The sequence below is a fragment of the Blennius ocellaris genome (genome assembly GCF_963422515.1).
Source record: "Blennius ocellaris genome assembly, chromosome: 2".
Lineage (NCBI taxonomy): Eukaryota > Metazoa > Chordata > Actinopteri > Blenniiformes > Blenniidae > Blennius > Blennius ocellaris.
In genome coordinates this window covers 8,571,312-8,598,122 of record NC_137651.1, presented here as the reverse complement: position 1 = coordinate 8,598,122, position 26,811 = coordinate 8,571,312, and the positions used below count along the sequence as shown (strand labels likewise).

General features: G+C 41.7%; 2 protein-coding genes across 2 annotated transcripts in view; both read left to right on the top strand.

Annotated features, from left to right (window-relative positions):
- limk1a (LIM domain kinase 1a) overlaps positions 1 to 9,454 on the top strand; it is a gene marked incomplete at its 5' end in the record, with an annotated part of 50,527 nt that extends 41,073 nt beyond the window's left edge. Inside the window, 11 exons of the mRNA XM_080514745.1 lie at positions 126 to 231; positions 789 to 988; positions 1,365 to 1,551; positions 1,917 to 2,003; positions 4,771 to 4,902; positions 5,009 to 5,068; positions 5,606 to 5,671; positions 6,084 to 6,252; positions 6,362 to 6,417; positions 7,416 to 7,573; positions 8,306 to 9,454. Of these exons, the coding sequence (XP_080370871.1) occupies positions 126 to 231; positions 789 to 988; positions 1,365 to 1,551; positions 1,917 to 2,003; positions 4,771 to 4,902; positions 5,009 to 5,068; positions 5,606 to 5,671; positions 6,084 to 6,252; positions 6,362 to 6,417; positions 7,416 to 7,573; positions 8,306 to 8,474 (1,390 nt within the window). The 3' untranslated portion in view covers positions 8,475 to 9,454. The remainder of the gene's footprint in view (positions 1 to 125; positions 232 to 788; positions 989 to 1,364; positions 1,552 to 1,916; positions 2,004 to 4,770; positions 4,903 to 5,008; positions 5,069 to 5,605; positions 5,672 to 6,083; positions 6,253 to 6,361; positions 6,418 to 7,415; positions 7,574 to 8,305) is intronic.
- Positions 9,455 to 14,424: 4,970 nt separating this feature from the next.
- LOC308138821 (septin-5-like) overlaps positions 14,425 to 26,811 on the top strand; it is a 43,744-nt gene continuing 31,357 nt past the window's right edge. The window contains exon 1 of the mRNA XM_080508084.1: positions 14,425 to 14,620. Within this exon, the coding sequence (XP_080364210.1) occupies positions 14,569 to 14,620 (52 nt within the window). The 5' untranslated portion in view covers positions 14,425 to 14,568. The remainder of the gene's footprint in view (positions 14,621 to 26,811) is intronic.

Genomic DNA, 26,811 nt, shown 5'->3' with positions numbered 1-26,811 from the left:
CGGGATCTGAGTCACTGTTATTCAAATGAGCTCTGAACTTATCTGATCTCACGTCTGGGGAACAATGAAAATATTCAACGTGGGCAGAAAAGTGATTTTTTTTTTAATTGTATTTTTTTATACAGAGTGGATGCAGACTGCATCAGTCCAGATGTGAAGAACTCCATCCATGTGGGAGACCGTATCCTGGAAATCAATGGGACCCCCATTCATAACGTCCCTCTGGATGAGGTATTCACTGCTCTGCATCATGCTCAAAGCCAGCAAGATATTTAAATGCCAAGAGTATATGTTTTTGTTTAAAAAAAAAACAAAAGAAAAAAACCTTTTTAATTGAATTCATTGTTTTTGTGCTCATTACCTGATTTGTTATATGTAGTAAATGATCTAGTTTCTTTGTCAAAACTTTAATATGAGCTGAATCATAATACAAAAAAAACATAGTTTTACAATAACTTGTTATTTATAAACAGTTTTATCATGATCATCTTTCCATTTGTTTGAGAGCATCAGGAAGGGCTAAATATATCTATAGCGACATACAGCATGTGCTATATTTAATTCAACTGTATAAATATTTAAATAGACGACTTTTATTCTCTGTGGTCGGCCTCATGTCTGCGCTTTATGAATTAGCATTAAGTAACAGCAGCAATCGGTTCACTGTATCTTTAACCTACAGATTTACTCTAAGACATTTCCATCCACTGCATCCATCAGGCTCGTTTTTTTGAGCCGCAATAAACCTCTCTGCTGTTCTATTTCTGCTCTCAATCACTCATCGCCAGATCGACCTGCTGATCCAGGAGACGAGTCGGCTGCTGCAGCTCACCATCGAACACGACCCCCACAGCCACGGGCAGGAGGGGGGCTCCTCCGAGGCCGACGGCCCGCTGTCCAGCCCTCTGTCCGAGGGCCCCAGCCCCATCCTGCCCATCACTCAGCCCCCCAACGCTGACTCCGGCAACATCAGATCCCGCATCATCACGTAAGACAATTAGTACTTTATATGATGGGACACACCGAGACGTCTTTGAAAAAGACACAAGAAAAAAAAAACCCCAACAAGCCAGACTTGTGTTTCTGTTCCTGCCTCCTCACAACTGCTGCTCCTGCATGAGGAGTTTGTTCGCAGAACACCTGTCACATGAAATTCTATGTTTGTTCACCATGCATCCTCAAGCAAAGCTGGGGTTATTTTAGTCTTTTCTGCTTTTGCACATAAGATGTCTGATTTGAAACAAAACAAGCTATTTTTGTAATTCCTGTTAATATTGTTGCAGCTGCAAACACCATGCTGAGATTTTCGGCGCCTCTCTTCTGCTGACTCATTAACTTCTACCGCCCGCTCCCCTCTCTCGCAGACGAAGCTACAGTATTGATAAGTCTCCGGGCTCCAGCAATGCAGCATCACCCATCTCCCAGAGGAAGGACATCAATCGATCGGAGTCGCTCCGAGTGGTCTCCAACCGGACTCACCGCATCTTCCGCCCGTCCGACCTCATCCACGGAGAGGTGCTGGGGAAGGGATGCTTTGGACAGGCCATCAAGGTAGATTCCAATTTGTTTTTCTCGTCTAATGTGAAACAGTAGATGTGGTGATTCTTAAAGTGTCCAGAAGATGGCAGCATTGAGACAAGTCCAAGGTAGAGCGTCATGGTGTGAGATGGTCAGGGAATCTGACCCACAGCTTAATGTGTTTACAGCAGGGTTATTCTTACTACATATGGGACAGAAAATATAGTTAGAGGTTTTTAGTCCCAAAATGTAAAATGTAACAAGTCACAAACATGCAATTGCTTGGATGGATGAGTCATAAATTATGTTGAATATCTTTCTAATATCAAGCTCTGAGCACGGTCAATATTGCATCGGGTTTGTTTCCCAGCCTGACTTTTGCGTGTTTCTTGTTGAAGGTGACCCACAGGGAGACGGGGGAAGTGATGGTGATGAAGGAGTTGATTCGCTTTGACGACGAGACTCAGCGGACGTTCCTGAAGGAGGTGAGGAGAGACGAGCCATCACGGCTCACAACATTAAGGAGAACCATGTTTATTCACATCATAAAATTATTATTACACTCAAAACGTCTTCAAACGTCTCACTTTGAACAGCTTGTTCCCAAACAGTGAAGTGCAGTGAAGGTAAATGGAGTTTGAGCGTGACCAGAAAGAAGCTGCAGCTTAAAATGAACTACTTGTCTCTGAGAATTTAGGGCAGGACTGAACCAAAAGAAATAAAAAATGCTTATATTATCTGATCTGAAGAGATTTGGAACCATAGAATTACTTGTATTTAAAAAGCAGACTAGAGATGGAATCAAACTCACTGATTGTGAAGCCTTCCTGTTAGAAACCAGACATTGTAATGTATTCTCCGCAAAGAATATTTTAACACATTGGAATTTGTGATAAAGAGCCAACTGATAAAGATTTGCATAAGTGGCTGTTTGATTCAGTGCCGTTGGAATAATATACTATACGTGTGTTGCACATTTAAAATCAAAACAATTATGATGAAGTCTTCAATCAAATCAAATCAAATGACTCGACATAAAAATAATGCCGTCAAGATGAGAGAACCTTTCTCCGGGATCCAATTTAAAACAATTAAGTTAAAAACACCCACACTTATGCAATCACATGGCCACCCACCCTGCCGTCCACACACAGACACACGTCCCTAAGATGTCGTTTTGAAAGAAATTGGGCAAAAATTAAAGTGTCCACTGCAGCAGGCTGTGATCTAAAGTGCTCAACGGTTAAAGTGACCTTGTGAAATGATGAATGATTTAAATACTGAACCAAACTGAGCAATATAAAGGTTGACAACCTCGTCATGGCTCCTCAATGGTATAGTGGTTACTGTCTCACCTCACAGTGAGTTGACTGTTGTTCTGTGATCGAAATCATTCACAGTGAATATGGATGCTACACATGTCGGCATGTGCATCTCACTTTTGAAGGTGTTCAATTGGAGCTGACAAAATGATGAATAAGTGATAAAGAGCTTTAAATAAAAAATACAAGGGCATACATTTTAACGCCTGTTTTGAGCAGTGAGGTTTGTGTGAGTGATGAGTTTCTAGTCCGTATCACTTCAAGGAACGTTAGATTAATTGTTACATGACCGTTCACGTCACGGTTGGTTTGAAGAATATTAGAATTGTAACCAAAAAAGAACTACGTATTAAAGTGGAGTGGATCTGCTTTTAAAAACAACAACAACAAAACAACAAAAAACGTCTGTTTTGGTCTATTTCGTCTCGCAGTGTGAACACAGACTTATTTTCCTCCCACACTAGACTCCCTGTCACACCCACCCTCCACTAATTCAGCAATGATAACAGAGTGACGACTCCCCGCTGAGGTTTACGCTTCTGTAAAACTGATGTGAATTACTGCTCGTGCTCCCGTTTGATGTTCAGTCTCTCGGAGTCACTCATCCACTTAACGTCCTTTTTAATGAGAACTTTGAAGTTCACAGAAGCTGCTCGGCTCTGGTGGCGTGTATTACTTGGTGGGGTCTTATTTTCATTACTAGGTTGGCGACAGTACCGAACTTTTTGCTTTGTAATTGGTGTAAAACAACAAAGTAAAAAATACTTGGCTGCAGAACAAAGCCACACTGTAATTAGTCCAGATTATGACTGCTGCTGGCTCTTTGTTTGCTTGTAGGTGGCCCGACGCTCACATCAGTAGAGTCACTTGTAATCTTGTTTTGGGACTCCACAAAGTGCAGAAAAAAACCAAGACACCATGAGGCTTGAAGGAGACATGTTTGGAAACGTTTGAAAAGCAGTAATATCTTCAATCACACTTATACACTTTATATCTGCAATGACTTTCTGTGGTGTAAAGCAGGAAGAGTGAACTTTAATCTTGGCGTCTCCTGATTCAACAGAATCACATGTTTTACAAATGATCTGAAGTGAGTGCATTAAAGGGGCGGTTTGTACTGTGTCGGGCAGGTGTGAGATAACTATCAGGTGGAAATACCAACTTAGAAAGACTGTCAATATACTGGAATTAAGCAGTACTTTTTGGGTACTTGTGCCTTTATCAGTATTTTTCAGTTGACTTTAAGCCATGGAATTTACTTCACTACTGTTAAAATCATAAGACAGTACATTAACATGTTGAAACCTTCTGATCTGGATGTTTTTTGCCACTCAGTGTATTATTTTATGTAATAACAAGCTGTTCTAAACGTTTATATTCTTTATTATTTGTATGAAATGTGCTCATAACATTAATATTGTGTAGAAATAAATTGAATCAGAGCGTAGCCTGTGGACAAACATCACTGAGCTAAACAACCGCAGACCCTCGCATTTATACTTGTGTGGAATTTAAAGTCACCGTCAGGCTGAAGTGCATATTTCTGGAGTGTTGGGAGAAAAGGAAGAGTCCCATTTGTATTATAAGTTTGTTATAGAACATGGAAGCATGGATGGAGTCTGGTGGCTTTACAAAAAAGGTAAAAATGCTGTTTGAGGCAGCTGTGGTTCATGTATGTAGTAAATGTTGCTCAAAATGTAAAATGCACTGAGAATGCTCATGAGAGAAGGAAACTAATTTGACCTAGATTGTGGAGAAAAAACAATATGTATAAAGAGCAAGTGTTATAAACAGGCTTTTTTTCTGGCATGCAGAAGTTTCTCTTTTTGTCAAGAAAAAGAAAAGATTGAGTATGTGCGAGTGCTTTTGACGCCACTGTTGTTGATTTATTCCCGGAGCATCACAAGTGTATGAATGTCTCTTTCTTTAGGTGAAGGTCATGCGCTGCCTGGAGCACCCCAATGTGCTCAAGTTCATCGGCGTCCTCTACAAAGACAAGAGACTAAACTTCATTGCAGAGTACATAAAGGGAGGCACCTTGAGGGAGCTTATTAAGAAAATGGTGAGAGTCATGCGTGTGAAGTGTTATTTGTGTCCATGCTCTGTGACTGTGTAATGCTGTTTTGATGCCAAAAAACTGACTTCCAAGCTTTTTTTTCTCTCCACAGGACATTAACTATCCCTGGAATCAGCGGGTCAGTTTTGCTAAAGACATAGCTGCTGGGATGGTGAGTTCAAAGATCCAAAATGTGCTTTTATTTAAACGTCTTCAGTCTTAATTGTAACCACTAAAATAATGGAAAAAGAAAGCGTTTAATTGCTTTTATTTGGAGGGCTCCTACTTTTGTATATTTGTGAGAGTGGATGCGTCCATGCGTTTTTATTTTGTTTAATTGTTCGAGGTGACCTGAGAGGATCCAGGGAGGAAGTTAGTGGAGGCTATAGCAGCACTTCCCTCAGACTTCACCACTGTCTCCCTCTAGTGGTTATATGTTAGTGAGCTCCAGTGGCAATATTCCACCCAATCATTTCCGTCTCTCTCAGTGGAAATTACAGCATGAATTCCTGCAGGATTACAGCATGGGCTTTTTACATTTCCTTCTAGTACAATGACGAGTGTCATGCATGACTGAATTATAGGATTTTCAACCACAGCCTCTTGAGCTATAACCAGACAGCATTGTTCCACTTCCTGTGGGTTTGACATGACCTCAGAGCTTCTGTTGTATTTCCCCCTCATGTCTGTCTTTCTATCTGTCAAACAGACGTACCTGCACTCCATGAACATAATCCACCGGGACCTGAACTCACACAACTGTCTCGTTCGAGAGGTGAGACCTGTCCTCCCGTGCACCCTGTGTTTGTACATTGGATTGAACACGCTGTGCCTGTGATTTGCTCTGCCAGTAAAGAAACAAAAGGCAGCTTTGTTTGCAGGAGCTGTAAGAGACTAAGCCGTCTTACAACACCCTCAGCACATGGGGCAAAAATGTTCCGCTCACCTGGAGTCAAAAATGAAAGCCGTGTTATGTTGGGATTGTTTATATGCATTTGAGGACAATCACAGCAGTAAAGTGGCACTTTTGAGAATAAATTGGATGGCTTGAGGTCATTTTAAAGTGCATTGAGAAAAAAAAATCAAAACTTAAATTTTTCTTTAAAAAAAAAAAAAACATAGATTGCAAATCGCCCGGCCCTCGTTGTCAGGTACTAAAAGCGATCCTCTACACTTGTGTGTTTAAGGACAACACAGTGGTGGTGGCTGACTTCGGGCTGGCTCGTTTGATGGTGGAGGAAAAGCAGGAGGAGAAGCTGACGCAGGGGAAACTTCCCGGCCTGAAGAAGCCGGACCGCAGGAAGAGATACACTGTGGTGGGAAACCCGTACTGGATGGCTCCTGAGATGATCCATGGTAAGATCTAAAGGCACACATACACTAGTTTCTATGTGCTGCCAGCATTCATCATAAATAGTCATTGTATTAATAAAGCATTCATATTTCTACGTTTTCCCTCTTTCAGGAAAGAGCTACGACGAGAGAGTCGACATCTTTTCCTTTGGCATAATGTTGTGTGAGGTGAGTGAAACGACACTCTATTCCTTCTCATATTTTTAGTATTGCAAAGTATGTTTTGATGAATAATGCAACCAAAACAGCACGTAAAGTGTCATCATTAATTACTCTGTTGAGCCTCAAAATTTGAAAATGATAAAAGTCTCAAGTTTCTACTTCTTAATTTAAACGTGACCTTAAAATTCCTAGATTTCATATTAATTTCTGGGGTATTTTTTTCCCCTCAACATTCATGGACAAACCAGTGCAAAGGTTATTATTTCCTGTAATAATGATTGCTGAAGAAAGCATGAATATATTTGAGTATATGTTTGTGGAATCTTGGTTGCATTTTCCCTGTGGACTCAGGAATTCTTTCACTGTATTTGTTTCGCGCACATCATCAGAATTAAAATCCACTATTTCTACAATATGAGACTGTTGATTCTTCAAAACGTCATTGGTTCTTTCTGGAGTTAAAGATTTTCATACAGTTTTACTGAATTTGGGCAAACTTTGTGTTTGACTGCGATTTTGGTCCAACGATCTGAATTTTCTGGCAAAATTCTCTCCATCAAATGCAGAAAAAGCTGCAATTTGCTTGAATTCAGTATGATATCTTTTTCATTTTCATGAGGGAACATGTTTACTCTTCCTGCGGTGTTTCTGAGAGGTGGGGACATTCGCCCTCCATGTGAAAAAAATCAGCCCCAATCGCTTTGGGGCCCGGCCACAACACACCATCCTCATGGTTTGTGTTCAGTCATTCTATTGCACTCGAATATACGTTTCCCAGATGGGCGCCATTATGCTCGAGAGGGATTAGAGAGAGGAGAAAAGCAAAGCTGTCTTCATGTGGCCACTCGCAGGCACAGGCATGATAGTTGCGGTCAGTTGGAAACCATCAGGCTCAGTTCGGAGGCTTTACAGGGTTTTCAACTGGAGGCCAGACGGAGGAGGGGGGGGGCTTCTCGCACTCCACTCACTCCTTCCCTCTCATTTGCTTTCCCTGCCCTCTGCAGATCATCGGCAGGGTGAACGCTGACCCCGACTACCTCCCGAGGGCGACGGACTTTGGCCTGAACATTTCTGGGTTCCTGGAGCACTTCTGTCCCGCCGACTGTCCCCCGGCCTTCTTCCCTATCGCCGCTGTGTGCTGTGACCTGGACGCCGACAAACGGTGAGACATCGGCAGCAGCCTCGCACTCCCGAGTCTTCCCCAAGCGGCAGGCCGCCCAACATGCAAACATTTCTGAAGGCACTTTGCTGAGTTTGAAATTCATTGGCTGCAGCTCAAGAAACAATGGAGGGAATCACATTCAGTGGCTAAAAAAATAGGCTGCAGTTCGTGGCTTTAGTGTCCAAAACGCTGCGCAATTCTAGATGAACAAATACAGTTAAAGCAGAACAATTATTCAGGAGAAAAACCTTTTGTTTGAATCGTCTTTGAAGTCTTAAATGCGCTCAGAAGACGAAGTGTGAATATACTGAAGTAGGATTAAAAGCTTTCAAAACTGAACATGACTAAAGTGAAATAAAGTCAAATGATTAGATTTAGAAATGTAAATGCAGGTTTCAGGCTCTTTGACATTAGATGTCAAGAAAAGTGGAGCTTATAATGAAAGAGGTAAATATTCTGCTGAATCAAGACCAGAATGACAGCGAAGGCTCATTTCTAACACTGTTGTAAAGACTAAATTAGTAAAGCTTTGAGACATCCGACACAAATAAATTGAGTATTTTGACATGAGTGTTGTGAACCAATGCTAATATTTCAAAATATTTTGAAAGTATTTCTTTGCGAATGCTCACTGACATCGGGAGCTTAACAACTTGTGTTGCCTCGTTCCTGTCAGACAATAAGGTTTCTTTGCATCTTGAGTTGAAATGTCCTGTTTTGCTAAATTCCCAGACCTGCATTTTCCAAACTGGAGGAGTGGCTGGAGAACCTGAAGATGCACTTGGACATCGGCTTGCCCCTCATGTCTGAACTGGACCAGCTGCACAAAGCGTTCTGGGAGCACCACAGCGCCACCCACCCCGAGAACGGCTTGCACATCCATCCTGAACACCCGGAGTAAGGCCCGGGACACCGCGGGGGAATTGTTCGAAGTTTAACCCCCGACGAGGGAGGGCGTGGGGCAGCGATCGCCTGCCTCGGGTGGCGCCGAGGCCTGAGGAGTAGTGTAAATATGCCTCCACGTTTTGAAGCAGCGGCCCCAGGCTGGCTCAGGCTTTAACGAGTAGACTCAGGGGGGGGGTGGTAACAAAACGTGGATCTGAAAAGCCACTCGTGTGAGATGCGCACACCTATGAGAATGAAGTCGACAAACATCACCTAACGATAGCTGCAGCCGAAGCTAAAGTGGAACACGTCGTATGCAATCGGAGACAACTTTCAAATGATGACTCAGCTTTTAAACGGTGTAGATTTATCGTGAGTGGTCGCACCAGACAAAAGTCATTTCTGTAGTGTGTGGAGTCGCTTCAGGCCTCGACAGAGTGCGGCGTGCAGTCCGTGTTTGCGCTTGTCGTCGTGTGTTCGATTTGACTTGGTTCTCATTTCGAATCTGATTTCTAAAAATGCAAATGAGAGGCGTCTGCCTCTGGTTTAAGGTTTGGATCCACTTTGAACCTGTAAAGCTTTAAAAAGCTCACTGCAGAGTGCATGGCTGTAAATAACGCTGTCAGGTCAGATCCCGCTCCATCCTGTCCCTCTGACCTCGTTTGATCACGGACCACTAATCCACCCCCACCCCAACTATTTATTGTGTAGCACTGACTTATCAGAGAGGTACACATCTCACATACACATGGTACGTTTTCTCTCATTTTTTTTGTAAGAGCTGTCAGCGTATATCATTCACACGAACACACCGATGTACATAGCTTTCGACATTGTAAATGTTTTAAATATTGTAAATGTACAGACATATTTTATATACGTATGCTACATTGCCATATTTTTCTTGGCTGACCAGTTGAAATGAGCAGCGAAGGTCTGATTGCAGTGAAAATGGCACAGCTGAAGGATTTATTGATGGCCTTGATTGTTTTGTACCTTAACCGAGACGTGACAGGTCACAGAATTTTAGCATTTGTGATATGAGGAATCTAATCAAACACTCATTTCCACTTTAGGAATTCTCAATATATCTGCCCAACAGAGCTCACTGAAGTAACTATCAGAGCATCTTAAAATAATGCAAATTCCAACCCCCATTCATTTTAGGTTTATTGCAACATAATTTGAAATGTTTTAGAGTTTTTTTTTATTATTGTTTAAAAAGGTTTAGGTCTTGAAATGTTTTGCTTTATATGTTATGAATGTAGAAAAATCTGACACAGTAGTCAACTTTTGATGTGTACACTATTTTATTTTGATAAACCCATACAGGCAAGAAATATGAAACCATTGGAATGCAGTATTTAAAAAATAACGCTTCCTGTTTTTCATTTAAAGCATTATTTATGCATTTTATCAAACACGATAAAAGCTGATGAAGCCTTTAGTAGCAAAACACACAAAAAAGAGCATCTGGAGTCACTGAATCTTATATTATGGACAATATTTCTGTTGTCTACAACTCCTGTAACAGACTAAGTTTTTTCTTAGATATTTCTACATTCATGACATATAAAATAGAAGGCATACTTTAAATTTGTATTGTGATAATGATAGGAGAACACCTGATTATATAAAATATTATAAACACTGTGTGTTTTTATTACGTGCAGTAAATCTAAAATATAAACTTCACAGTTTTAAATTCAAGTATGTGAGAAATTAACTTTACCGTTGTATTGTAATATTTAGATTACCTATATTAAGTGGCTGCAGTATTTCGGGGAACATAGATCTTATTGTTTTATTCTTTATGACGACCTTTCTGACGCATTTGCTCCCGTTTGAGTTTTGTAGTGCAGATTTCATTGACATAGAGCCATAGATGTGTGCTGGGATTATAATACTGGATGACACTGTTAGATAGGGAACCATGACCCCTTTTGAACCTGTTACAACGAACTCTACACATTATGATTTACTGTAATTACATGTGATCTCCAAGGGCAATCGACTCACTGTCAATGAGTCACTCTTATCTGCTGTACAGTAGTGAAGGTGTGGGAGTAATATCACCCCAAGCTGACTCATCACATCATCCATCGGTCCTCTCTGGATGTTCGTCTGTTGTTTGTTTACATGAACACGCTCGCTGTAAATACCACTGTAAATACACATCTGTCTCATCACGTGTGTCCGTGCGTCGCAAAAAGCACCCGCACTCTTCGGAAGCTTCTGTCAGGTTTCTCTCTTGCACCTTCTGCCGTCAGATTTCGCTCTCCATTCTAAACTTTCGGATTCCCTACTTTTGTTTTCACGAGCTGCATGACGTACTGACACGGTCGGCTCGGCTTCTACACGCAGCTGTTAGAATATTGTGGTTTTTAAATAAGAAAATGATTGTGGGGTGGGAAAAGACAAAAAAAAAAAATTGATAAAGGAAGCTGCTTATAAAAGGAAATGAGAAAAAAAAGAAAACACAACATCTGTTTTTTTATATCTTCCCACTGAAATCTTTTTGTATCCTTTTGAGTACTTATTTAATTTGCACTATATTACCAAATGGCGACTTGAAGCCATGATTGTTAAGTTTCTCTCTTGGGCTACTTGTGATAAGGAAATTAATGATGTCGGTTCAGGTTGATATTATAATGCAAGACACTGATAGAGCCTTTCAACTGTTAAAAAAAGGGCTCTGGGAAATACGTCTTCTCGGCAGCAAACAGGACATTTTCCATTCTTCTGATATAGTCTCATCCATGAATCAGCTTAGACTTATGCTGATGAAATCAGCTTATTTGATCCATGACATTTTTTAAGTCACATTTTTACAGGTGACATTCAGATCACTTTCACAATTTCAGGTTGTACCTGAGAGACAAGATGTCCTGTTCTTTGCTGTCCAGAGGATGTGAAGTCCCAGATCCGCGTGCTGCCTACAGACTGGTCCTTTGTAAATGATGTTGTGCGTTGTTTCTGACTGCTTGGTTTCACATGTGACGCCCACAGAGGTTTGCAATCCTGCTGGTCTTTCTGATAACGGAACACTCTAAACCCACTACCCTCACCTCTCTTCAAACACACTCCTTTGGCTCAGGGCCGAAACTTTCTCTGGAGCTTTTTACTTCACAATTCAGTTAATTCAGCAGCTTGGTAATAAATAGTAGAGCTTTACAGTAACAGACTCAAATAGCATGTTAACTTCTGTCTGATCTAAATGTGACACAAATCTGCTTCTCTGAAACGAGCCTCTCCTGGTTGATGTGTTCGTCGCTGGGCATGTACCGCACCCCAGCTGGCTTTGCTGTATTTCTTCTTCCATTCCTGTCAGAGCCGTGTGGAGCATGTCAGATGTGTCTGTGAGGGCGTGCTGATGATCTCTGAGAATGTTGCCGCAGCACTTCTTTCGCAAAGGATCGTTACCTCTGAACAATGCTGTGCCTTTGTTGTAAGCTAGCCTTGCCAACGACTCGAAAACATGAACTGATTTCCTTTTATTTTGTATTTTCGATGTATCATAAGTGCAAGCCTGATTCAATTGGATTGAATATCATAGCTGATACCGTGTTGTATGAGATCTCATCTTATTCTGTATCATATTTATATACTTTCCAGATCTGCATTGTCAGTTTTGATATTTTAATGGTATATTTCTCTTCTCTCTCTCTTTTTTTTTTTTTTTTTTTTGGTCTTATTTAATTTTTTTTACACAAGCTGTGAAAACAATTCTGCACTTTAATCATGAACGTGAACGTTTAGACTCTGAGGAGGTGACTGGTTCTGTTTCTTTTGTCACAGCTAAAAATAAAACTGTTGCTCCTTAAACAAACCACTCTCATGTCATCTGTGACTGTTTATTCTTGCAGAGGCCTCACTTTAACGTTAACCCTCTACCAAGGGATTTGCAAAGATATTTCAAGAGGGAAATCTTATACATAGTTATGACAAAGGTCATGATGATTAAGGTCAAAGCTCATATTGAAACATTTGCCTCAGAGCTGAATGTGCAAAGCACAGGCATGAGAGCATGCAACATGTGCATGATGTATAACCACGTGCACAAACGAGATGTGTGATGATCGCTACACTGTTACCTGATTTGTGTGGAATTTCCCTCCATATAAAGATAAAAACTCATCTTCATCATTTCATTTCAAATCCACTGGTTTACAGAATTGAAAAGATTCTATAAATAGAAGCAGCAGTAATAAGTGTAAAATCTGCTGCAGACACTGTGTTCACAATATAAAAGCACTGTCAGTGATGCAAGCTGAAATAAATGTGTAATACAGTGGTAATAATAGTGCTCATTTCTGCTTGTAAAAGAAATCATTACAAATGCAAAATTCTTCAAAACAACCAGCAGGTGTCACTGTCTTTCTCTGCTGTCATTCTTTCGGGCGAAATGTCAAGAACGATGTACTTCATCCATCCCTTCCGTCGAAGTTTTATGACTTGCAGGTTATTAGAACTCATTCCAGCTCACTATGTGAAAAGGCAGAGTTCAACCTGGACGTGTCAACAGCACATCACAGGACAAACACATAGAATGGCAGACAACTACAGTCATATTCAAATTTAGTCACTGATTTACTACAAAAAAGTTTTCAGGCTTGGGGGATTGTGCTGTGGGAGAAGGTGCAAACGCAATAGAGAAAGACCTCAAAGCCTGGTATTGAGCCAGAAATACTTTCAGTGTAAGGCAATAGAGCTCCACACAATCTCATTTAGTATATTTAGAGAGTCAAGTGCAGCTTCAATCATCCAAATATTTAACTTTTTATATACTGTCTTCACTCGTTCAGCTACAAATATTCCAGAACACAAATTCAAACATGTACTCTGTGCAATACTGAAAAAGAAAAAGAAAAATCAAAGTAAGCATCCTCTAACACATAGGGGGAAATGTCTCTGCAATCAGCCCATTATTAACTTTAACTATAGGAGCAGTGAGCTTGCACAGTGAAGTGCTGCTGGAGGTCAAAGGCCTTGCTCAGGGACCCACAGTGGTAACCTCGTCAGTGGGATTTGAACATGGGAACCTCCAAACACAAGATTGCTTCTTTTACCTTTTGGTTAAGAGATTTGAAATTGGGAAAAAAACCAAAACAAAACAATGTAGTCACAGTATAAATGTTTCGTTAGAACTGCCAGTACATTGAATACATGCAATGACCCTAACAATGATCCAAATGGAACCTCGGGCAATAGTGTTATTCAGTATTGTACGGGTGACTGGTTTTTGTTTTGGTTTGTGTTATGAATGTCATTTAAAGCTTATGCCATCCATTTTTGAAGCTGGCTCTGCTGAAGGCGTCCCCGTGATGATATTGGGTCTCTTCCTCTTTGCAGATATGGGAATTGCTCGTGTATAGATTTCACCTTTTTGCATATTTTCACCATTTTGGAGGTTTCAAAGCAGTATTTTTTTACATTCACTTTCACCCCCCCATCAAACACACACACACACACACACACACACACACACACACACACACACACACACACACACACACACACACACACATCCAGTTTCAAGTAAGGTGCTCCCTCTCCATCAATGACAGTATATTGCCCAAGGGCACTTCAGCACGTGAGCCAATGGAGTTGAAAAACAGCCACAGGATTGGAGGACAATCAAAATTGGGGGGGGGGGGGGTTCTTTTATATGTGTTACTTTTTTATGTACAGGGTCATTAAAACACATTATAAAACCCTAATATTACAAACATATTAAATCTTGCAATTCACCAACACTTTGCGTGTTTACGTGCGCAGTGCAGCCGTTTGCACGTGCACGTGACCAGCCTCCCCCATCACATCCACGTGCGATTGTTTTCGTTGTGACGTCGCCACAGCAGCGGCGGTCGGCGTGTCGTGACGTCACCCCCGCTCGCTCGCTCGCTCTGTGAGTGGCGACCGACTGCAGCCTGTGCAGAACTCACTCAGTCGCCGGGAGGGGAGGACGCCGCTGCGCAGCACACACGGACCGACCGGTTTTCCCAGCCGCGGGGCTCGGAACCCAGAGAGGAAATTTAAAGGAAATACCGAGGAATAACACCGGGGAGAACGGAGACGAGGGGTCGCGGCTGCAAACTTAAAACTTTGCGATGGAAAATTTGTCCAGCAACAACCGGTTTCGGTCTACAGTGTTCAACAACGGTGAGAAATCTTCACTCCAATATTTGTGTTGACATTTTCTCGTCTCACGTTGTGGCTTTGACTTGCAATCAACCCTCACTTCAGCGTCGCGTGCTCTCAATCTGGTTGATTGGTGGAAAAGCTTCACATGGCGTTGATGGTGATGGCAGTCTGTTTGCCCGCAGGTCAGCTTTTACTCTGAAAGACCCTAAGCCGATAATGGCAGTCCAGATTTGATCATAATTGTTGCTGCTGTGACAGGACAGAGGACATTTCGTCCTGCTGGATAAAGAAATCCCCACACGGGACGCAGCAGCAGCAGCAGCAGCAGCACACTGTAATTCTGCAGCTATGCGAGAGTGGCACCGCACTGGACTATTTCCGGACCGCTCGCATATAGAACTGGGTTGCACCGGTAAAATAAAGACTGCAGCCGGATGCAGAAGTCTGCACCAAGAACCAGTCCATTTAACCAGGGGCGGATCCAGATCAGTTCTCTAAAGTGCTTCGGTCCCGGGAGAGGGGGGGGCATGAGGCAAACTTAAGAGGGGACCAATAAGTGAATTCAGTAAATGCTGCCACTGATGTCTGTCTTTTGTATTTTGTTTGACTTCTTCTTTTACAGATCGTGCATTTGAGTTTTTACTTTCTCTGTGTGAATATGATTCCCACCAGGTCTTTGTTTTCCTCGGTTATGTTCTAGTTTTCAGCATCAACAACTCTTAACCAGCTCCAGGAGTGTAAAACAGGAACAAGGCTATTGGTCTTGCCATCACTAAGTATGACATATTTGAGGTTTTTCCTTTACAGTCAGTGTACAATAATGTTGGATCAAGGCCATCATGTCATGATGACTTCTCTTACTGTGTTCATAGTAATTACAGGTTTCATATGTGGCCATTTCTTTTTTTAAATAATACATTAGCTGCATTTACATGCTTTTTTGTCAGTCTAATTCATTCTTGCCATTTAATAAATCAAACTGTCAAACATTTAACAAATCAAACCGTGGATCGATCCCAGAATGTTTACAATGTGATGTTGGCTTCTTCTAACATGTGCTCATGATCCCACATCCACATTTAGCTGGAAGCCCAATAGTATTGATGACGTTGACTTGATGGGCAGTTAGGATTATTAGACCCCAGCTGAGGAGACCAGTGTGCAATGGACAGGCAGCAACTTGACTTAATGATTGACATCACTCAGAACCAAAGACAGTTATGTGATATGGGGGCGCAAATCAGTTTCCTCCATGAAATCCTCACTGCTGCATCAAACCGCTGCCATGTTCAGCCTTGATCGGTTTTCTTTTTTAAACGTTTTCAGTCAGACGGCAACATTGTGAAAATCCCAAAACTGTGACTTGATTTTGTTATCGAATGCGTGTACCCTTCATGCAAAGTCTGATTAAAATGAATATGTTAGTACATTCTAAAAAAAAAAAAAAAAGCAGAACAGTGGAAAATAACTTCAAGATTTCCCAAAATGTTTTTACAGTGAAGGGTTTGACTACAATATGTATTCCACAGGAAATTTAACTGTTCAAAAATAGCCCCCTGGCCCTCCCCCATTGACACACACAAAAAAAAAAAGTTTTTGTTTTACATTATTAGAATCAGTAACTTGTATATTTGTGTATTAAAAAAAAAAAATTCAAGCAGGTATATTTAAGTTAAATTTACTATGTGTAATGTGATGTACTGCATTTAAAAGTTTTTTTGGAGGACAATAGTAGTTTTGTTTGCTATTTTTTCAAACTTAAACATGAAAGGTCACATGCTTGCTCCCTCTATGTGCAAAAGAAGTAGTTTGTTTTCAGGCACAGTTTTAGTCTGGTGATACCCAGTACTGTTGTCCTGTGCTGAATATCATGCAGGATTGATGTCATTGAGATAGAGTGGAGCAAAGGGGGGAGGGTTCAGTGCAGATTGTGGTTTTCCACACTGTCCATGTTTTATGCTGTAAACAAAGTTGAAAATAAAATGTTGAAGAATATGCATTTCAAGCTCACAATTCATCCCTTTTCTTTTAGATATTTCATTTTAGTTATTCACAAGTGGATATGTGGAGTACAAGCAGTTGAATTGCTCTGATTATAAAACTAGCATGTGTTGCTGTTCTGGTTTAACCTGAATCCACACACACACGCCTGGGACACGATGAGAACCTTTTCTGCTTTGATTTGAAGTGAAACACTCAGCACCTCTGTAAAAAAATTTTTTTTGGGGGGTGCCTCTTTACATTTTGCATATTGGTGCTAAGTTCAAATGTTGGTTTTTCCGTGGCTGAGTTGTCCCTGGTCAAGTCTCTATTGGCTCAAATTTCTTTGAAACTCCATAGCTTGTGTTTGGTTTCAGTGGTGAGTCACACGACAGACGCTTAAAATAACAAAGACAATCTCACAAACGGGACATTCAATGAACATTTGTTGTTGTGGTTGTTCTCCTTGTCAAACAACTTTGCAATTATCTCTTTTTCAAGACGACGCTTTTCGATTCACATGAAGTGCATATGGCATGTTTCGCCACCTGAAACCCTTCCTTTAACCAGGACGAAACTTCCATCAAACTATTTAGACTAGGAGGTGGATGATGGTCAAAGAGAAAAGGAGCGGATGGACAGCCAAAGAAGTTGAAATCGAAACGGTAAGCTAATTACCAGACTTGTTGGGGTAGGAAGCGTCGATCATAAACACTGGGCGACACGGTCAAAGAGCCTGCAAGGAAAGTACAGAAAGAGATGACGGAGAGGAGAAAGCACAGACTGCAGCGGTAACGGTGACTTGCGGATGGCCGATGAAGACAAACTCGAGGCATCGAATAAGCTCTTCCTGCACTGTAAACCTATAGCAGCAGCTTGACTATAACTTCAGCTCCTGACATGAAGCAACGCTGCCGAACATCAAAACGCAAGTTGGAACAGCCGCCACCGGCAGGACAGCGAGCGGCGTGGATGGGTGGCACAGTCAGCAGAGGCGAACATTCCTTGTGGAAAGCCTCGCGGAGAGATGCTGCCATCTTCGCTGCGTCTGTGGCCGCGCTGACTGCGGCGCTGGTGGACGATCTCGGCATGTAGGTCAAGAAAGGAGCCACAAGAAAAATTAACAAGTGAAGCGAGTGAACCACAGAGTTGAATGCACACTGCATGCAATGCTTCTGTGCGATGAGACTTTCAGTTGAGAATGTGCTTTGGTGGGCTGTGGCTCGGGATGTTTTATTTTATCTGGGAGTTTTTACTCTTAACTTTGCACGAGAAATCTTAATTCTCACCCTTCCACCGACATTTGGGGGATCTGGAGTGACGCATCCTGATGCCAGCTCACACGTTATAAATCCTTGATATGCAGAAACTAGTCAACTGCCCCTTATGAGGAACGTGATACTGATGGTCGTAGTAAACAGATATCGGATTTTCTCTTGTATCGCTTTCAGTCTTCACTCTGTTCCGACACATTTCAGCAGCCAACACGCTCTCTTAAAACGTCAGCCACTTTCAAAACTGACGAAGTTAATTTGAGCTGATGTGAATGCATGGCTCAAAGTGTCCGTTTCCAAATAAGAAATTGATTTCTTGCTATGACCAGCAATAAAGACATTCTGCTCTATGCTGTTGCTGTGTACCGATTCATTTCAATGCTGATGTTATCCGTTGGTCCAGAATTGGCGACTCCTTTTGAAAGTTTTTGCAAATGTGTTCTCTGGTTTCAAGACAGAAAAGATTGAAGTGGGTATGTCGTGACCCCCAACCCAGCCTCAAATATCTGAAACACTTAAGGTGCTACGTTAATGTAACAATTAGCAGGATTTCCACATTATGGTATGAGCAAAGAAACTGTGTTTTGCCTCCTCTGTAATGCGAGAATGAGGAAATGGCAAACATCATGAATAATTTGCACTGTGACCTGTGCTTGTCTAATTACGAGAGACCAAATGTTCCATCAGTGTGAGACCTTGAGTCAAGGGCCAATTTCACAGCGTAGCACAGTCGTGTTCCCTTCCTAGTAAGAGGTTTGTCTATGGGGAAAGTGCTGTCTCTGTAATGTGCAGTGATTTGTTTTTTTTGTTGTTGTTTTTTTTACAACCTGATCTCCTTTTCTTGTGAAACCACATTATTTTTGAACGGTGATTGATTGGTGTAATCCCCGGTGTGAAGCTCTTCTGCCAATTCACAAAAGAACAAAAAGCCGACTGTATCACTGAGGATTTTTCAACAACCCGTGAAGAAAACATACTTCTCATTCAAGTTTTATTATATCCGCATGTGCACATGCTCTGCACATTTAAACACGTCACACTCAAATTATGTCAATGTAGTTATAGCAATGCACGTGAATTTCTGGAGAACTGTTTGACAAAAACCTTTACGGGATTTTTGATATTCAGAACTTTTTGACCAGATGTCATAAAGATTAGTTACAATTGGTTTTATGTAATTTCTAGAACCAGTTGGGCAAGGAATTGATTTTTTGGTTGCACCAGTTTGGTTGATGAAGTACATGAAGCAGTTTGTTTTTAAAGAATGCTTTTAGTCATGGACTAATAAAGCCATCAACGAACAACGGATCATAAATCTGACATGTCTGAACAAGTCTGAGAACTTTAGTGTTCCCAGTACTTAAAGCATTTCCAACATGTAATAAGTTTTCACTTAATTGACAGGCTGTGGACTTCCTTGAATGTATTCAACAGTTTGAAAGTAATGTGTTTCTGCGTTTCTTTCATGTGTCCGTCCCTTTATTGGATGACTCGAAACCAATTCTGATGCTGTTAAATCGCCGTCCTCCAACCAGATGATGAGGTAAGAAACTCAAGTTTTCCCCAATGCTGCAGATCAAGATGAAGTAGGTCACTTGTGAGGGGAGGTTTAGCCTCGGCTGTCTCACCAAAATCGAAGACCGTGCGGTTTGTTGATGTCGGTGTGGGGTTTTTTTTCTGTTTTTTTTCTTTTAATCCCTGATAGCCCGTTCAGTTGGATTCTTCTGCAGTGTGGCTTAATTTGTCAATGAATCAATGCATTTGCTTGGAATGAAAAGAAAAGTTGTGCTGCAGCTTTTACTTTGAACACTGAACTTGTTTGACTGATTAAACGCTCCAGGGTTTCACTTGACACCACAAAAATAGCCCTGTATGAATGGGTGTGTTCACAGAACCCAGATTTTCTTGTTCCTCTTCTTGGAAGGTGACAACTGAGAGAATCGGCTGTGCGTCAGGTGTGTGTTGCTCCACACACCTGAGTGATCAACGTCGTCTTTCTGTGAAGCGCACTGTAGGCTGAGTTGACGCGGATCATCTGTTTTATCCTTTCCAGTAGCTGGAAGACTATCACCTTCGTGTCAAACCCTCTTTGCTCCTCCCCTCCGGTCACTGTGTACATCCCAAAACCCCGCAGCTGTGTTTGGTCTGACTGAGTGGGGATGAAAGATGTTTGTTTTCAAACCCCAACCGTTCACGGGCGGGTGGAGAGGAGGGCATCTCTGCGGGTGTGACGAACCCGGGTTACTTCCTCAACTACATTCCATGGCCTATGTGACAAAGCTGCCGAGTACGCAGGCGAGGGCGCACCTCGAGAAGGAAACGCTCAGCATCTGTCCCGAACCCGGAGGAGCCTGCTGGTGCTGCTGCTCCGGCTGCTGGCAGTGCGACAGTATTCGCTCGTTACTCTCACCATGGTTTGGCACATCTCTTGTTGGTTTTTGTGATTTTAAATACGCAGATGTTCAAGACTGCTGGTTCTACATTCCTGCTTTTCAAACCACACCCCTGGTGCACTTCTCATTAGAGACAAGGTATCTCTCCCCCAAAGCCCATCATTTGGTCCGGATTGGCACTAACTCAAAGTGCCCTTGTCTTGCCCCTTCCCGCGGCTGTAAACCACACAAGACTCTCGGGTGTGGCGAAGCAAGAGGGTGGCTTCCTTTTGTTAGCCTGAAAATGCCACAGAGTCACACACACACACACACACACACACACAGTGACGTCAGTCTTCATGGGCAGCGCCAGCTCTGGAGAGCATGAAGAAGATGGTTGAGAGAAACGTTCCTCAGATGTACACACACACAAAATCACTAGGGTGCATGCATTCCTCTGTGGCTTTTACTGAACTAACCATTAGTTTCTTCTGCCTCCAAACGCTGCCTGCCAATAGAGTAGGCAGTCTATACTTGGAGTTTATTAGCCCATTAGCTTGCTAGCTATTGCATCGGTTGCTGGCGTCTCCCGCTTTCCTCCGCCGCTGTTGCTGCCTCTGTGTTTCTCATTTGCTATCACTGCCAATGTTGAGCAGGCTCATTGCATTCACTTGCAAACTGGAATGGCAGAATGTGCAGATTTGCAGCACCACACCCAAATCATACGTGACATTTAGTTGTTGAAGAGACGCATACAGTACATATTATTGTAGTCATAAGTAAACACATTTTTGACTTGAGGAAGTAATGAGGAGATGAAGGGTGTGAAGCATGACTTTACAAAAAGTTATGATACTGTGTTCACTGTTTTCAAGAAAGCTTCAAATAAAGAAGAATAGACCGACTAAATTTCAAATTCTCACTCTCTTGTACTCCAGCCTGTACACAGTAATTGTACCATCCGTCCCACTGCCCCGATGCTGCCAACAACGAAGCCACTTCATGTGAGCTCTTTTCTAGTGAGTGAGTGACGTATCACTCATCACTGAAACCTGACTCATCCCTCAGTATTAGTTTACATTCAGTACAGTGTGTGTGGTTACTCTTTCAGCATGCCGTGACATTATCTGTGCGGTGGCACAGTGATAATGCAGACATTGCTTGGGCCCGTGGGTTGGGCTTTGACAGGCGGCCCTCTAGGCTTTTTCAGTTTGATGTGAGGGCAAACAATCGAGTTAGGGAGCAAGCACGCAACACTTGACTGAATACCAAACTGCCATAAGAGAGCAATAAAGAGATGCTGAGAGACGAGTGGTCAAAGAGGGTTTTGTTGTCGACATCGGATGGCATCATGTGTTCAGTATTCCTTTGTAAGAGCGAGTTCTTCTACAGGAAGAGAAGCTGTACAAGTCTATTGCTGTCATGACCTAAGCAAGTTGATGTTGACTGAAGCACCATCATTAGTCTACAATATTTTTACAACACGTCATGTCAAAGGGAAATATAGCAGTTACAGGTTGTGAGTATTTTGTCTTTCAATGTTGAATGAGGACACATTGTTTTGTAATACGTCTCAGTTTATTAAAAACTTAGGCCCTCGGGATTTGTTGTCATATGTTATGATGTAACACATTAGAAGAAACAGTGAAAGAAAACCAAGTCTGAATGATGGAGTGAATACATCATTATTTAATCATAATTTGTCACTTTCACCCATAATGATAGGAGTGAATTGCAAAGTGAACTGAAAGCCTTGAGATGAGAGGATGACCCGCTCTAACTGAACCACCGCCGCCCCACACCATATCTATCACGAACTACAACTTTAATTGAAGTACTGTTTATGCCCCTGTGCTTAGAATGGCAAAGGGTCACAAGCTTGATGTTCATAGCTTCGACGTTTCGTGAAAGAATATTCAGAAATTTGGCTCAAACTTTTAACTCTTACTCAAAACTGAACCGATTCAAATTCAGCAGCCAGATGTCAAAGGTCCATGTCTCTGTAAAGTCTTGTGAGAATGCCTTCTTATCTGTTGAAAATCCACATGCTGATGGAGTGCACAATAAGCTATTAGATTCTAATGTCCATTGATTGAGATATTGCATCTTCTCTTCAAGTTGTATTAACAAGGGATATAAGGATTTTATTCATTGGCTCACTCGCTAAAGAAAATTTGATGAGGTGTTGAGTTGAGCTCTCTGTGCCATTATGTTTGTGAATGTATTGTCTGGAAGACTCCCCTTAATCCAATTCTTTTAAATCCTAAAACAATTGTCACTACATACATTGTGAGTTTGAGCACAGGCTGACATACCAGAGGCCAAGAACAACAAGACACCAGCTCTTGCTTTTTCGTCAATGTTATTTATGTAACAGTAAGAGTAAAATTAAATTATCCCCTTGAGATTATTTTTAGGCATAACCCATCGGAAACGGCAAACAAATAGAAAACACAATCACTGGACAACTTGAATTACACATGCATATGTAAAAGAAACTACTCCCACCACCAACAATAGCCACGCAAACACATAAAGGAAGAAAAAGATTCACATCAGGAATGGAGATCGAAACACACACAGCATGAAGTGACATGAAACAAGACTCGGTATGAAATATAAACAGGTACTCTGCTGCTCGTAACAACAATCATAATGTTGGGCTGATGTGAATCGACTTAAATATGTCTGGGTTTTGTTGCATCAGTTTGACAGTGCTTGTATTGTTCAGGCTAGCTCACTGTTGCATCGTCACCAGGACACCCGATCAGAGCAGATCAATTATTAATCTTTGCAGGTACACCTGGTCATTGATACTATTTACTGCAGAGAACAAATTCTACAACCGCAGTACCAACTACTACCTTTAGATTGGCATTAAGTTACCACAGAAAAGATGTGACAGTCTTCTGTGAATTAGTCACTCCATCTCCCTTCATGCCTTGTATCTTTTCAGCTATGTATCTACAACCTATGGGGTGTCTATTTTGAAATATCTTACTGAATTGCCCTGTTCCCCTCAGATAGTCTCACTGCTTCCTTCCCTTTCCTTTCCTGCTGGGCCAGCTCACCAGACCATCAAGCTGACTGGCTTACACCCTCATCCCTGCAGATGTCCCACATCAGCCTGAGCGAGCCCTCCAACCTCCATCCTCGGCACTGAGCAGAAGTTTTGGTCAGAGGGTGACCCTGAACATTCCTCTAAAGCCTCATAGAAGTAGTCCCTGCCAATGGCTATAAATAATCTCATCCCAGTTCCCATGGCCCCACTGAGGTCCCACAACTCGGTGTGTTATATGTTCTACAAGAAAGAACATCACTGTTTAATGACTGAAGGAGAATTGGCTCTCACTATGCTATGGCTTGTAGATGTGGAGCTGACTGCAAGGGTTTTAATCAAAGTTGAATTTACACTTCATTGTTTTTCTTTTAACTTGAAATTCATATTTATTTTACCCAATGCCAGTATTTACACCATCAGTTTCTCACCTCCTAACTCTGGACATTGGACACATTGTTCTGGTCTGTCACTTTTTGTTTGAAGTGCAGTCTTTCTCGTCACGATGCACTTACATTTTGCATGTGTCTGATTTGTACTGCTGTGAAGTCATTGATATTCAGATACAGTGTACACTGTGTACTATAAAGGGGAATTCACACAAATATACTGTACTTTAGCACGTAAGTTAGTACAAGAAAAAATTGTTTTCCCTTGTATTGTTTCTTTTCTTTTAAAAAGACTCAATTTAACCTTGTCCATGCTGAAGTGAGCAACTTCTCCAGTTGATTTCCTGACTCTTTGATAATATTAACATACTCACAACACAATTGTTTTTACAAAACTAATAATGCAGTTACATTTACTGATGTGTCTGAGCTTAGAACTTATTTCCAAGCTGTTGGCATGAAACTCACTGTAGACTTTCTATTTATATCTGTCCTGCTTCGTATGTTGGACATCAGATTAAGCATTTATGTTGATATTTAAAACCTCCCGTTCACTGGGGAAACATGTCATTATTGCTGTAACCAGTCCTCCTGACAGTAATATGAAAGATGTTGGACTGTAAGTGAGTGTCTCGCACATTTTTTTTTCCGTGCTGTACTTATGACGTAATTTTGGTCAGGGCAGTGGGGGCCTCGGGATTCGGGAAGCAAGCGGAGAAGCGTCAGTTTGCTGTTTCAAATCCAACTGCTGATGGATCTCCACTGTGGGTATCTGGGCTATCCCCTTTATACTGCGAGTGGTCAGGTTGCATCAGGAGGGCTATCTGGTGTAAAAACATGCCAAGCCAAACATACAGATCACGTAGTCTGCTGTGGCGACCCCAGAGGTGAGCAGTAGAAATACCAACACACACCTATGGTGTATTTTGGACCGTAACTTAGAATTGTTTGTTGTTTTGTTGCTGAGATGAGTGTGGCTGGAAGCAGTGCAAGCAACAGCTGGAGCTCTGTGTAGGTCAATATTCCAATGCTTTAAATGAATGTGATTGAGCATTCTTTCAGCGTGAACAGATTAAATGCCAGTTTAATTTCTACCATGTTACTTTAAACCAACTGATGACATTGCAATTTTTGCAACTGTAGCCTTCAATAAGCTCAATTTGGGTCTTGTGTACGTTGGTACTTGAAGATATAGCAGCAGACTAGTAGCTGAGAGTGGAATTTATCCCGAGGGCATGACAGTGTTTTTATGTTCATGGGGATCACAATGTCACTGACAGGTTAAACCTGCAAGACATGCCAATGAAATCTGTTGAAGGAAAATGAGAAGATGTCTGAAGTGTGAGCTTTCTCTTCCCGCAACTTTTCATGGTCGAGGGAGCGTTTTAGCCTCTTTGATCAAGATTGGTTGATCTTATCTTGTGCCTGTGGGACCAAAGTCACAGAGTTTATCCTTACTGCTTGCACTGTGAAGACACAGCTCTGTTCAAGGCAGACAGTAATGAGCTCTGTCTATAAACAAGGATATGATGGTGATCATCAGACATTTCCAATTTGCGACGGCTTAGAAAATTGTGCGATGTGGGTCACTTTCAATAAGAGAGGAATAAGCTTTCTGTAATATAGGAATCGGTGTAATGTGGACTTTCATGATGTTTTCTGGTCTTCATTTGACCACGCAGGGTCATCCCTTAAGACAACTGACCAACACTTGAGCCCCCATCAGTAGCAGTTAGTCACTGACATTCCCACAAGCCTTTTCTTTCTTCCTTTGAGGCTATGTCTGATGCACACACTGTAATCACATTTTGCATTTGGCATTACCTAATGGGTGCTAATAATTGTATGTGAACGTTCGTGCTGGAGCTTATGGGATTGTGCGCTAATGCCCCAAGATGAGACCCGCATGGTCCTCAGCTGCAGCACCTTCCACTCCCTTTAAGAAAACATTTCCAGATGCTTCGTTCATGCTGACCGGACAGTGAGAGGAAATTCCAGACAAGCTGAAAGGAAGAGCAGAAGAGATGGTGGAGATCTTCTTGATGACAGGGGATGTAGTAAAGGATGATTATAGTCCCTGGAGAACACATAACCTATATCTTGATGCAGTCCCCCAGTGAATGTTTTGGGGAAAAAGAAACATTTTATATTCAGGATTTTCAGCATGTTGTGTTATGGATATGAGCGTAATTTGACCAAATTTGGTAAAAGCGGAGAAGATGCTATTTTGTTATGTTGTAAGAATGAGAACCAAGGTTGCTGAATGTTTAAAGTTGGAGAATGTTCCACGGATAGAATTAGCACCACCTAAACCAGACAGTCAACACACCAATTCATTATACTGTGTTCGTTCTTTTTGCACCACCAGCATCACAACTGGCGGGAACCCCAAGACGAGACAGAGACTTATACAGATGGTGGTGTCAGATAACCCTCTTGGGTACAAGTGACACATGGAGTATGTTAACGTTCTCTGACATGATGATAAATGGGGAGAAATAGAGAGCCGTCAGTGAGAGACCACCACAATGGGAGTTGAAGAATCTTAGTGTCGGACTATTTTGGAATAAAGGAAGTGATTTAGTGGGTGATTGAATCAGTTCTTTCCTTTACATCTCAGCCTGCTGGACCCTACCACCAGCCTAAACAGGAGACCCCACCTGCAGCTGATAAACGTGGTAAACAAACAAACAAGAGGCTGCTCACCCAGCGTAAGTAAACTGTTGCACGAGTAGAACCCAAGTATAACATTAGCCTGGTCTGCTTTTACAGACTAGCATGTGGATTTCCACGTCCCTACGACTCGCATACATCAGACTGTGTGTGTGCGACTTTTAGAACAAGACACTGCAGCCATATCCACAGACGGGTCCACCAAAGTTCTGTAAATATTTACAACTCCAGGAGCAGTTTTACAGGAATAATCTATTGATTCCATATTTCAGTCTACTGGTATTTTCTGCGCGAGAAACGGTGTGCTTGGCATTTCCCAGAAATCATAGGTTTGCTTATATTTTAAGTAGTACTGAGAATCAGGAGTGATCTATTCTGATTTATATATTGAAATAAATACACATTTTTAAATCATATGTCATTCGTAAATATAACAAAGAAGAGCAACATTTTACAGAGGACA